The sequence below is a fragment of the Neomonachus schauinslandi genome, chromosome 5 (assembly GCF_002201575.2).
Source record: "Neomonachus schauinslandi chromosome 5, ASM220157v2, whole genome shotgun sequence".
NCBI lineage: Eukaryota > Metazoa > Chordata > Mammalia > Carnivora > Phocidae > Neomonachus > Neomonachus schauinslandi.
The window spans coordinates 108,925,367-108,939,588 of record NC_058407.1 but is presented as its reverse complement, the minus strand read 5'-3'; the positions used below and the strand labels follow the sequence as shown (position 1 = coordinate 108,939,588).

Genomic DNA, 14,222 nt, shown 5'->3' with positions numbered 1-14,222 from the left:
TCTCCTAAGGCAAGGGAAATAAAAGCAAAAATAAACTTTTGGCACTGCATCAAAATAAAAAGCTTCTACACAGGAAAGCAAACAGTCGACAAAACAAAGACAATATACTGAATGGGAGAAGGTATTTGCAAATGACATATCTGATAAAGGGTTAGCATCCAAAATACATAAAGAACTGATACAGGGCGCCTGGGTGGCTCAATTAAGTGTCTGACTCTTGTTTTTGGCTCAGGTCATGATCTCAGCATCTTGAGATTGAGCACTGCGTTGGGCTCCGCGCTCAGTGGGGAGTCAGTCTGCTTGAGATTCTTTCCCTCTGCCTCTCCCTCCACTTGCTCATTCTAAAAATAAATCTTAAAAAAAAAACCCTTAAAAACACTTAAAAAACAAATAATCCAATTTAAAAATGTACAGAAGACATTTCTCCAAAAAAATCCAGATGGCCAACAGACACATGAAAAGATGCTCAACATCACTCATCATCAGGGAAATACAAGTCAAAACCACAATGAGGGATCACCTCACACCTATCAGAATGGCTAATTAAGACACAAGAAAACAGGTATTGGTGAGGATGTGGAGAAAAAGGAATGCTCTTGCACTGTAGGTGGGAATGCAAACAGTATGGAGGTTCCTCAAAATGTTAAAAATAGTACTATCCTATGATCCAGTAATCGTACTGTACTTATCCCCAAATTACAAAAACATTAATTCAAAGGATACATGCACCCCTATGTTTACTGCAGCACTATTTACAATGGCCAAACTATGAAAACAGCCCGTGTCCAATGATAGATGAATGGATAAAGATACCATGTGCATGTGTGTATATATGTATATAATAGAATCTATCCAAAAAAAAGAATGAAAACTGGTAAGAACAGATACTACACTTGATCTTAGCCAAAAGGCCAGGAAGCGATGAAATGTTGCCATTTGCAACATGGATGGATCTAGAGAGTATAATGCTAAGTGAAGTCAGAGAAAGACAAATACAATATGATTTCACTCGTATGTGGAACTCAAGAACATTAACGAGACAAGGAAATACAAGAGTGAGAACAAACCAAGAAACAGACTCTTAACCATAGAGAACAAACTGCTGGTTACCAGAGGGGAGGTGAATGAAAGAGGTGATGGGGATTAAAGAGTACACTTATCATGAGGAGCAGAGTAATGTATAGAATAGTTAAAAAAAAATGCATATGCTTTGCAGGCTCATCTCTTGGGTCATTTCCCTGTCTCTGCATGTGTAACTAGAATTGACATACTCAATAAGTGGCAGGACTCCCCACATGCAACTTTGGCCTGTGGGATACAGGCTATGCCAAAGGCAAACAGAAGCCTCTGAAACTGCTGTGCCCTCCCTTCCCACACCTACCAGCCAAATCAGTATATAATGTGCTCCCTTCAGATTACAGGAGGACCAAAAGCAGTTTACATTCACATGTAGCAGACAACATACACGTACAATTTTGCTCCAGGGCCATGTTAACTCTCCTGCCCTCTGTCCTAAGTTTGAAGTGATCTGGATTATCTGGTCATTCCACAGAACATCACATCGACACTGTTAAGCTTATTGAGCTGGATGAGACAGAAGTGGTTAGCACAATGGAGGCCCTGATAAGAGACTGCATCAGTGTCCAGTTAGGAGATAACCTTATTAAGAATCTGTTTCCATTTAAATCTCTCCATGAAAGGGAAAAATGACGGAGGCTCATAGAGCACTCTTAAAAGATAATAACCAAATAACATACAAAAACAAGGAAAAAAGGCACAACTGGTCCACTGGATGAGGATAATGAAATGATCATTTTGAAACTTTCAAGTAAAGGAAAAGAATCAATCATTTATCCTGTTTTTCCTATACAAACTATACCACTGGGTAATCAAATAGATGAAGGCAAAGTTCTCAATCGCAACCAACAAGTGAAGGAATTACCAAATTAGAATATTGCCATTCTGGGGCGCCTGGGTGGCTCAGTCGTTAAGCGTCTGCCTTCGGCTCAGGTCATGGTCCCAAGGTCCTGGGATCGAGTCCCACATCAGGCTCCCTGCTCGGCAGGAAGTCTGCTTCTCCCTCTCCCACTCCCCCTGCTTGTGTTCCTGCTCTCGCTCTGTCAAATAAATAAAATCTTAAAAAAAAAAAAAAATTGCCATTCTGTAACCCCTAATTAATTGATGGATAAAGGGACTGATCATCAATGGCAGCTTATAACCCAGTAAGAACTAGACATTATGTGCCACCTGATGGAAGAGTACCACACCACCTATGAAGTAATGCTGCCCCCCTCCCAACAAAAACAAAAATCTGAATCTGAAGTCTCTGGATCCAGAATAAATTCACAGGAAATACCAAGGACAGAGTTAGTATCAAAGGAATGCAATCAGCAAAATTTGGGAATCTACACAACGAATAACCTCTTTTCCTCATAAACTAATTATTAGGGGAAAAAAAAATGGGAGGGGATACTACTGCAATATATGGATTTTAATTGGATCTGGATTCAAAGTTTATAAACATTGAAATTTTGTTTAGGAAATTATTTTTTGTGTGTGATAATGGTGTTTGTGTGTTTTAAGGAGTATGTATTTTAATATATATGCTGAAATATTTATGTATAAATACATATGATATCTGGGATTGCTTCAAAATAATAAGGGGAGGGGACACACAAGTGGGGTTATGGATGAAATAAGATGAAGATTAGCCATGAGCTGATTAATTGTTGAAACTGAGTGATAGGTACTTGGATCTTCATTATTTACTATATGCTTTTATATGTGATTAAACATTTGGAATTTAAAAATATTATCCCTCTCCCCTACCCCCAATAAAAAGCCAAATCACCACTAGAATTCATGAATAGTCTTTTAGTTTTCTCCAGCTAGGCCTGAATGACCACTGAGGACCACTGAGTAAATATTGAAAAAACAAACACTTCTTATACAGGTTAATGAAACAATCGGGCTCAGATCAACAGAACCATGTAGGGAGGCTACACTAAATAACATAGGTGAGACTGAGGATTCATTTCTGGCTCTTAATTTTTCAGCCTACATATTTAATACCCACTGTCCAAAGAGTATGCAATACATTAGGAAACAAAATATATACGAATATAACATTTTAGTCACCATCTGCAAGACAAAAGGCCACTTAGTCCTATAAAATCAACCTAATACTTCATCAAATAAATTTTAAGAAAGTTATTACATTTCAAAAAATTTTTCCTCTTTATTTAAACATAAAACACATTTACAGCATGCAGGTTAACTTAAAACTTAAAAATTATATGGCGTCTTCCCAAACCAATTATCTTTGAGTGTATCTTCAAGCACTGAAAATAAACCAACATATTCCACAGGTATACTCAGATTCTTTTCTGTCACCTTATGTCAAATTGAAAGTTACGAACAGTAGCTTGCTTAAGTTAGGCAAATAATTTAATCGATCACCATGAATAAATATTACTCTTTTATTTCACTGAGTTTCTCTTCTGAACCATTTATCAATACCATTCAGAGGAACGTTAATATTCAGTCAAAAAAAAAAAAGACACCGCAAATTGAAGTAAGCGTCAATGTTCTAGATGATCAGAAATTTTCATTTGTAAGAGTAAATGCTGTTTAATGACCTACCATAGCAAAAAGAGCAGTTCACTGAAAACTAATTTATGAAATTCTTTGTACACTTTGTGAAAGTCTGAAATTATAAATAGAAAAGAACCACTTCGATACTTAAAAAACCCTAACATTGTGTATTCTGAACCACATGCTAGATACAATTGTTTGTTACACAGCACCAATACCCGTGATACATCTTACAAGAATGAAACTACCATAATGTTCAGATGAAAGAGAAAAAAAATTCTACTTCATTTAATACTGCCAAAGAAGCAAGCTTTCTTTTGAAAACAAAATATCAGTGTCTACGTGAATGCAGTCCAATATTTCTCCATTTAGAAAACTATCACCAAAATTAGGCTATAGCACTTTTTTTTAGTTAACTGTATTACTTCAATCTTGCTGCACACCAAGTTTTCATCTCAATTTCTGGAGTGTTTCTTTTGACCAATCCGAAAAGCAACACAATCATTTTAAAGGTTGCAGACTACAACAGCAAGGACTTTAGACTGTTAAAAAAATAAATAAATAAATTTATCTTTTAAATCAAAACTATTATAAAAGTGGAAATTACAATAGTTAAATAGAAAAATAAGCCAATTATGATCTGAGTCTTCTGACTATGGCTCCAAATTTAATACAAATATCTGTGTATAAAACTTTTTCAAAAAGTTAATTCTGCCAGCAAGATCCTAACACAGAATTTTCCAACTTTCTGTACTGACTGAATCACCTTAAATCGTCCTTCTCTGCAAATTTCTGCTAACATAGGTATAGTCACTCCACACACAGATGAAGCAAATATTGAAATCTCTCTCCCTATTACATTTAGAGCTTCCGAAAGTAATCTTTTGACGTCGTTTAATCAGCTGAGGAAAAAGTGGCAAAAACGGATACACTTAGTACGAATTACAAAATTATGGGCTATAGCCAATAAAATTTCTTTGAGGATTATTAGTGACTTGCACTTTACTATTTCTAGACTAACTAAACGAGAAATAAATTACAGTATATGACTTAGTGTAGCAGGTTAAAAACACCTCAGGGATTTCAGACCAAAATTCACCTACAGATTTATAAGCTTACCGTTAAGTTCTTCCATACTTTTTCTCAATTTCCACTGGTTATAAATTTAGATCAACCAATACAGTAGTTAACAGTATAAATGCTGTTTAATCCTGTAGTATCTTAATTCATTTCACTATATTAAGATTACAAATTAGTATCTGTCCAATTCTTATATTAATTAGCAGGCTCACCAGAATGAAGCAGAGTGTTTTCATTCCATCACACCATGTCGATTATAGAACTGGGAAGAGAAATAGAATTCCTTCTCCAAACCCTCTTTCTTAAACAGAGATTTGCTTTTGATATTTTAAGGTATTTCTATTCAAGATAATTCAGCAACAGGCATTTCATGAAGAGAATTAAGTAGCCGTGCTCAGTCTCAAATGCCTCGTTATGCAGTTTTAAGGTTTCAGTGCTCAAACAGTAGTTTTCAGAAGCAAACTTCAGACACAATACAAAATTTAACTCTGAAATCATTTCAAGGGATTTTAAAGTACAGTACTGACCTGATATATTTTGTGGGCATGTAGTGTTTTAAGTGGTGAAATTTATGACATTTAATCTAAATGTTCCATTTTCCCTAAAGTAAGGAAGACATTTTACTAAGAAAAGAAAAATAAGAAGCAGTAGCAGCTACGTAACTTAAACTGAGATTAAAAAACAAAAACACACACAAAAAAAAACCAAGTACAAAAAGCACAATCCTATATGGTACAGTTAGCTTGGCACAATGAAGACTAAATTTAAGACACGAAAGACAAACTGTGTAATAAATAGGACCACAGTTGTAAACTGTCATTTTTTCCCCTCCTAAGACGCCAAAATTGCACTCTAGTTGTGTTGGGAAGCAGCAGAGTTTACAAGAAGAGTGGGTAGGAAACGGCTGTACAGGCCAGGTATAATTTATACATTAAAAAAAGGTTATAATTCTACAATTCCCAGGGGGTAGAGGTTATAGTCAGTGAATGACTCTGCTTGATATTATGTCCTCTTCATTCTTCAATTATTTTCAACGCCTGAAAACAGATGAGAAAATACTTTTATTTATACAAGTTTGAAGTAATCATGAAAAGAATGAAACAAGTAAATACAACATACCAATATATTTAAAAACATTTTAGCCACTAGCTTAGACCACTTTCCCCCCAAGTAAAAAGATGGCACTATTAAATGATTTGATTCCTTTTCTTTTTATTTAGCTTCTAAGCAGTTTATGAACAGCACAATACTTAAAACGTCAGCCCTTTGTTCTTATTCTCCCCAAGAGAGTTATGAGTACATGTAGGAATTAAATTTTTTGAAAAAAGTGAAATATGGTTAATAAAATAAAGTCAGTAGACAGTGTCAGTGACAGTCTTAAGCCAAAGACCATGAACTAATAAGCAGTGTTATATTCATGGTAGCTGTAAAAAATAAAAAGTGGGGTGGAGAGAAGGATAGGTATAAACAAGAGATAGATGCTATAGGAAAAGTAAGAGTGAAATCAACAATTCCAGCTGTTGTTACCTGGAGGCATCCTTGTATTAAACTACCTACTTGCCTATGTGTTTAGGAAAACTCAACTTGTCGAAAGTGTTATGCAAGCCAGAAGACCAGCCATGTAAACCTGGGTTCTAAAAGAATCAGTATTATACCTTATACAATTATACATTGTCATCTTTCCCAGAAATAAACCCAGTGTTTTGAAATGTTTTGCTTATTAAAAAATTATTTAAAAATTTCTCTACATATTTAATTTTTCAACAATTTATCACTTATGAGGCTGATATACTCCTCCATCATGGTTTAAGACTGACTGATCCAAGGCTTTAAAAAATAAAAACCACTATCCTTTGGACCAGCAATGAAACAATCCTGTTACCAATTATACTCCTATAGTTTTTATTTCAAGTCTTAAAAACTTAGTCTGGCTAGGTTAGCTATCTCCCTCATGTGCTAAACTGCTGTCATTACGCTGGGATCAGCATTCTACTTTCAAGCTAAAACTTAAGTTATATTTAACAAAGGCCCTGGTCTATCCTCTCTGCAAATGAGACAGGAGTTGAAAGTTTACACATGAATTCTAATGTGAGGACAATACCCAAAAGGAATAAACTTCTATCTGTATTTATATTTATGCTGTGAAAATCCCTTTGCCCACCTACACTTCCAGAAAAAGCAGCTTGCCTCTTACTGAACACCTGCTCTGTACTAGGTAACGACATTTTAACTTGTATAATTCTCAAGAGTGACTTTCATTTCACTAACGAAGGGGCTCAAGTCATTACTCCAAATGGGGAAAAACAGATGCCATCTCTAACTGGCAGGAAAATGATCTACTGTATGTCTACGGATGTGACAAAGTATTAAACACATATTACTCTATTTGGTAGTCTTGTTAGAAATGCTTATGCCCCATCTAATAAATGCTTTCATTATATAGGAAATAGAGGAACAAGCTATTACACATAGAAACACACACCCAGAGAAGGCATATGCTCAAGATAACTGGCCTAGTCTCTTCAATAAGTCAATGTCATTAAAAAGGGGAGATTTTTCTAGATTAAAAGAGACTTAGGAGGTCTAACTAAATGTAAACAGCAGTCGTGGATTATACCCTGGTTTAGATAAACCAGCTATAAAGGACTTGGGGGGAAAAACAATTAGAGAAATCTGAATGTGGATTGGTATTAGATAATATTAAAAATATTTTGTTAGGTGCAATGTTATTGTGGTTATAGAAAAAATGTTCTGTTTTGTAAGTACATACATTAGCTTTAGACCATAAATAATTTATTTTCATGCTTAAGAAATTTAAAAAGAGTCAAAACAAAGAAATTAAATACTAAAAAAAGTAACTTGCTGAAGGTCATAAAAGTAGAAAAGTTGAGACTCCCAAACTTAGATGGAACTCCAATGTCTATATTCTTTTCACAATGTCACACTCTATTTTAAATCCTATACTGTATGGACAAAAAATTTTATGAGATTGTTGGGAAATGTGATTCCTTCAGAATATTGCTTAATTCTCTACTCAAACTGAGAGCCAATCTTATTTAATACGTCAAAGTAAAAACAAGTCAGTTTATTTATATCTTGCTTTAGTATTCATCAGAAACAGTTAACTATCTTAATTATTTAGTTTTAATATCCAAAGCATAAATAGATCTGGGACTTTCCTAAACAACAAAAATCTGAGTTTCTGCTATATGATGGAATACTAGGCAGCTTATTAGCTAATTAGCCATGTTGTACAAGAAAATGTTCAGAACAGAGGTGCCTGGGTGGCTCAGTCGTTAAGCGTCTGCCTTCAGAACAGGTCATGATCCCAGGGTCCTGGGATCGAGCCCCGCATCGGGCTCCCTGCTTTGCGGGAAGCCGCTTCTCCCTCTCCCACTCCCCCTGCTTGTGTTCCCTCTCCCACTGTGTCTCCCTCTGTCAAGTAAGTAAACAAAAATCCTTAATTAAAAAAAAAATGTTCAGAACATATTGCTAAGTTAAAAAAGCAGGCTACAAAGAAACATATGTACTAGGAGTAGTATAAGAGTATTCATCAACCGTTTAAATAATTAATCTTTAGAAGATTTCATTTATTTGTCAGAGAGAGGACAGAGCACAAGCAGGGGGAGCAGCAGGCAGAGGGAGAGGGAGAAGCAGGCTCCCCACTGAGCAAAGAGCCCGATGAAGGGCTAGATCCCAGGACCCTGGGATCATGACCTGAGCCGAAGGCAGACGCTTAACCGACTGAGCCACTCAGGCGCCCCTTAAAATTAATTTAAAGATTATAATATGCAAAGAAAGCACCAGAAAGATATACAACACACAATATATTGGGTGGTATCTCTGGATGATATACATCTCTTACTTTGTGGTAAGTCTTTATCCTCCTACAAGGAACAGACATTACTCGTATGATTAGAAACAGGTAAGACATAAATCTGTTAGGAAAATCATTTGCAACAGGTAAATGGAAAAGGACACAGAAAGAACTCAAAAAAAGAAAAAAAAGAAAATATAAATGAACCAATAAATATATGGGAAAAAAAATCCAAGTTCTTAATAAATCAACGAGATGCTTATTTTGAACTATTAAATCAGAAGCTTAAAAACTATTAATATTCAATGCTGGCAAAGATGCAACAAAATGGACAGCATCCTTGGCTAAGATGCAATTTGGCCTAGTCTTTCCGGAGAGCAGTGTATTAAAATGTATCAAGAGCCTTAAAAATGTTCACACTTTCTTCTATTCAACTTCTGGGATTCTTCTGAAAATAATCTAAAAGGGGGCGCCTGGGTGGCTCAGTCGTTAAGTGTCTGCCTTCGGCTCAGGTCATGGTCCCAGGGTCCTGGGATCGAGTCCCACATTGGGCTCCCTGCTCCGCGGAGAGCCTGCTTCTCCCTCTCCCACTCCCCCTGCTTGTGTTCCCTCTCTTGCTGTCTCTGTCAAATAAATAAAATCTTTAAAAAAAAAAAGAAAATCTAAAAGGTGAGGGGGCACAGAAAGGTACTTCACACTTGAAATTTTCCAAATTGAAATTTCCATATAAGAAATTTGAAATGTGAAACATTTTATATTAAATATAGAAGAAAATTGTCTTAATTAAATGTCCAGTAAAAGGGAATAGTTATAAACCATGGTATATCCATTAGACAGAATATAAGAGCTTTTAAAAACAATCCAGTATGTTAGGTTAAAAACATTAAGAACACAAATTTGAAAATAGAGTATGATCTGAACCATGAAAAAAAGACTAGAAGAAATCATGCCAAGTTATTTTTATAACCACATACATTAAAAAAAAAAAACCAATACGAGAATCCAAAAAAAGTAGTATTTAACAACCAATGGCTGAACATTTCCATGTAGAGCTATGATTCCAAAGCCAGATAGAGAAACTACAAACCTGTGGTTACTGTGTAACAATTACACTTGTTTGCCGCCTCCGCCCCGAACTGCTACTGGCTGGCTGTTCTGAACAAATGCGCCTCCTCCACGAATTGCACTTGGATGAGTTGGAGAAGCTGCTGGATGTTGCCCGGGACGAATAGGTTTAGCTAATATGAAAAACAAGAACTGACTTTAGAATAAATCTTAACATATGACTGTAGTGACGGTTTAGGTCTCTTCCCTTTATTCACAACACTTCCCAAATGTGGTTTTTCTTTGCCGTTCTGTTCCTCAGAAAATTGCTCTCTTTTCTTTTTGGTTACATCCTTTTCACCAGGATCTATATAATCCCTAGCCTCTTAAAGACCTTATCCTTGTATGATTATTCTAAAGCATGTAATATTATTGCTGACAACTTATTTTAAGTCTCTCTTTAAGAATGCTCTCTATATAATGTCACCTTTTCCTGACCACTCTTGCATGCTTGTGTAATTCTCACTCATCTTCTTGTCCTGTGAATCTAGCTATTCCTTAATTTGCTCTTCCTTCCCAACAATGCTACTCTTTGGTAAATTAAAAATAAAGACAGACAAATACCACCATGACAACACATAATCAATCAATCATATTATGTTTTCAAGTAAATAAAAACAAACCAAGCAAAGTTTAAAAGGTTTTAAGGTGTTCTACTAACCAATTTGTGCAGAATGTCCTCTTCTGGCCATATTCTTTGACCTGACTGCTTCCTTTATACGATCTACTTCTTGCTGATAGCGTTTGCGATCACGAGATGCATTTTCTTTGGCTTCTTTCAGTGCTGATTCCAAAGCTTTCACTCTTTCAGCTGTAGCTCTAAGTCGCTTTTCCAACTTAGGAAGTTCACAGCGAAGATCTGCATTATCACGTACCAACTAAAGGTACATAAATAAGGAGTTTAGCTTTAACGATGATTTGAGAAAATATGAGTATTTCATAATTTCTCTTAAAAAAATAAAACTACATTTTATATTAACGCTTTTCATTTAGCTAATTTAACTTAGGCAGCAACATGCAAAGAATACATACATCCATGCGTATCATCTATATATGTATTTCTCACAAAGATATAATTTTATTCAATTTTGGGGGGCCAAGGGGAAGATTATTCTGTCTCCCCACTAGGCAATGACAATAAGCTGTAACAGTGTTAGGTCTCTTCAGTAAGGTACTAATCTGGTAAATACCATTTTAAGTGTTAAAGTAAGTGTGGAAAGCAAAAAGGGCTAAAATTTCCTTTACTCTAGTACAAACATCACAGTTATACTAACAAAGATGTACAACAATTCAGTATACTAAGAAACTTTAAAAATAATTAAATCACATACCAAGCCACAAAAAACCAAACAACAACAACAAAAAGGACCCACACAATAAGCACTAATTTTTAAAAAAATGAACTGCCTCATTATTTTATATATTTCACACTCTGGGGCATTAAATGACAAAAGACAAAAAAGATTGTATTTTAACGGCATAGTCCTATCTACTGAAGATTTAAAAATCATGAATAATAAATGAGAAAAACTGACAGACCTGAAATCCTAGAAAATAAATAATATCCATCTTCACTGGCCTCTTGATAACTCCCGATTAACTCCCCTAAAAATTGCTAGTGATTTATTTATATAATTGCTAGATAAAATAATGGAACAGCTCAGGGTATGAAAATTCCTTAGGTCTCTGAAATAGTCAAACACCACTCCTCAATTTTTTTTCTTATAATGTTGCAGCTACCATAAAATACATTCTTTATATACCTGTTTGTGCACTTTAGTCAGTTGTTCAAGATTATTTTCAAGAAAGGAGATCTTTTGCTTTTGAGCAGCACTGCCTCCAGTGTCATCAGAATCGATCTCAGCACTCTAAGAAAAGGTCAAGGAATACTATGAAAACACTAAAAGTTAAAAAAAAAAAAAAATCTAACCTTAACTACACAAAAATTGTTATGACGATGTAAAATTACTTCACTTACAAATATAAGTAATTAAACATAGTGAGCACCATTTATATAAATACCCACCTCAGTATTATTTTATTACCTTTTTAACTCTGGTGGCCAGGTCCTGAACAAAAAGCTTCCGCAGGTTGTGTAAAGTCTGAAGTTCTTTTGCCTTGAATTAAGAACAGCAATGTTTTTGGAATTTGGTCTTTAAATATTTAGTATAACCAAGGGGAAACCCATTAAACATCCCACTATCTTATTTATTTTCAAGTTTTTCTTACCACTGTCTCTTCCAAGCCCTTCAAGTCTTGTCTTGCTTGTTCTCGTCTATCTTGCATGACTCTAAACAGCAGAATATACATATATTTTCAACTTTGATTCCATAAGTTATAGATTTTCAAATAAATTTTTGTATGTCATATGATCTCCAAAATCTACAGTGTGTTAGAAAAAAACCCTCCTACTATAGCAGTGGAAGAGATAAAATGTAGCAGAATTCAAAGAATAAGGAAGGAGTGGTGCTTATATTTTAGAATATGCCACATAGAACACACTACTATTTATCCAAAATAATTCTGATTAACTGGGAATTATAAATTATTGAAGACTAAAACATTTTATGTATTTTATATTAAAATTATTCTAAATAGACCTATGGTTGAGATTCGGCAGAGTTTATATAAAACCAACTCTGAAATGGTCCTGACATGTGACCATTCTAATAAGACCAATTCCATTTATACATCATCTCTCATAAATTCAAGATGTGAAAAGTTATAATCATGAGTTTTCTACCTGCTAAGATTCTAGAAAACTGAGTACTGACTATACTCAGTATGTTAGGAAAAGTAAATGGTGAAAACTTCTGTTCAAAAGACAAGGCTGGAACAATAATGTTCTTTCATCCCAGATCAAATTTCACAAAAAGTCAGTTTTTGTGGCAGATCCTGAAATCTTCTAAATGACTTAATGTCATTTAAGGTCTATTTTTATAATGAATAATATGGTGGCAGAGAAATAGCAAGCAGGTTAATACACAGAAATCTGAACCTACCATCAGTGAAGAATACAGGATCTTGCTTTCACTTAAGTACAAGATAATATATTGCAAATTTTAAGGTATATATTAAACTAACTCAGAAAGTTTAAGAAAAATACCCTTTAGTCTATACAAACTTAAAAATGTGTCCACTGGATAACCAAGAGCAATGCCTGCAATCCTCTTATTTATTTTTTTGTATTTTATTTATTTGAGAGAGACACAGTGAGCGAGAAAGAGCACAAGCAGGGGCGCCTAGGTGGCTCAGTTATTAAGCGTCTGCCTTCAGCTCAGGTCACGATCCCAGGGTCCTGGGATCGAGCCCCACATTGGGCTCCCTGCTCGGCAGGAGGCCTGCTTCTCCCTCTCCCACTCCCCCTGCTTGTGTTCCCTTACTCGCTGTGTTTCTCTCTGTCAAATAAATAAATAAAATCTTTAATTAAAAAAAAAAAAAGAAAGAAGGAGCACAAGCAGGGGGAGTGGCAGGCAGAAGGAGAAGCAGGGAGCCTGACGCAGGGCATGATCCTGGGATCATGACCTAAGACGAAGGTAGACACTTAGCTGACTGAGCCACTCAGGCACCCCTAAGATTTTATTTTTAAACTTGAATTAAAACATTTACTCACGTAAGTTCATGTAGTTTTCTGCTCTTTTCCTGATCTGTAGCTTTCAACTTCTCATGCTCTACTCTCAGACGTTCCTGCTCTAACATCATTTTCTGGTTTTGGCTGACAAAAGAAAAAAACATAACACAGTATCAGTATCAAAAAAACCACAACACAATATCATTTTTTCTGAATGGCACCATTAAAATTTTTTCAAATTCTTAAATTCTATAATTTCACTATTGAAATACTCAAGACCACCTGTTACCCTGTCCCCATAGTGGAAGAAAAGAAAGGAAGAGGACCTGGCTACTTTCAGTCATAAAATACTTTTCATATTTTGGTTTGAAACCATGAATCTCATGCTGTTTTTATCATTAAGGTATTAGCATTAAGACCCCCATATTAAAATTTGTCATCATTTTTTGTTACTCTCTTCTGGTTCCTACTCAAATCATGATTTTAGTTGCAGACCTCCAATTTCTATAAATTCTAGGCTATGTATGCATATGGCTACGGAAATAGAGAAAATGTCTTCTAGAAAAACCAAGAATATAACTATTAAAATTTCTCGAATTAAAATAAAAACTTAAAAAAAACCCCAACCTTCTAAACCCCACAATTTCCAGAAGTTTTTCTCTGTTAAGAAATTTTTAAAAAGGGGCGTCGCCCTGGGTGGCTCAGTTGGTTAAGCGACTGCTTTCGGCTCAGGTCATGATCCTGGAGTCCGGGATCGAGTCCCACATCGGGCTCCCTGCTCAGTGGCGAGTCTGCTTCTCCCTAGGACCTTACCCCCTCTCTCATGCTCTCTCTCTCTCAAATAAATAAAATCTTAAAAAAAAAATTTTTTTTTTAAAAGAAGTTAATTTTTAAAACTTTTTTTTTTAAAGATTTTATTTATTTGAGAGAGAGAAAGAGGGAGAGTGAGAGGGAGAAGCAGACTCCACACTGAGCAGGGAGCCCAATATGGGGCTCAATCCCAGGGCCCCGAGATCGTGACCTGAGCCGAAGGCAGACGCTCAACCAACTGAGCCA

At 35.4% G+C, this 14,222-nt stretch overlaps 1 protein-coding gene and 1 pseudogene across 1 annotated transcript in view; both read right to left on the bottom strand.

Moving 5' to 3' along the window:
- Positions 1-804: 804 nt before the first annotated feature.
- Positions 805-923, bottom strand: LOC123325059 (annotated as a pseudogene).
- Positions 924-3,030: 2,107 nt separating this feature from the next.
- Positions 3,031-14,222, bottom strand: part of KIF5B (kinesin family member 5B) — a 47,463-nt gene continuing 36,271 nt past the window's right edge. The window contains exons 20-26 of the mRNA XM_021686504.1: positions 13,209-13,310; positions 11,825-11,885; positions 11,641-11,712; positions 11,359-11,463; positions 10,257-10,473; positions 9,579-9,729; positions 3,031-5,711 (exon numbers count right to left, since the gene is read on the bottom strand). Of these exons, the coding sequence (XP_021542179.1) occupies positions 9,599-9,729; positions 10,257-10,473; positions 11,359-11,463; positions 11,641-11,712; positions 11,825-11,885; positions 13,209-13,310 (688 nt within the window). The 3' untranslated portion in view covers positions 3,031-5,711; positions 9,579-9,598. The remainder of the gene's footprint in view (positions 5,712-9,578; positions 9,730-10,256; positions 10,474-11,358; positions 11,464-11,640; positions 11,713-11,824; positions 11,886-13,208; positions 13,311-14,222) is intronic.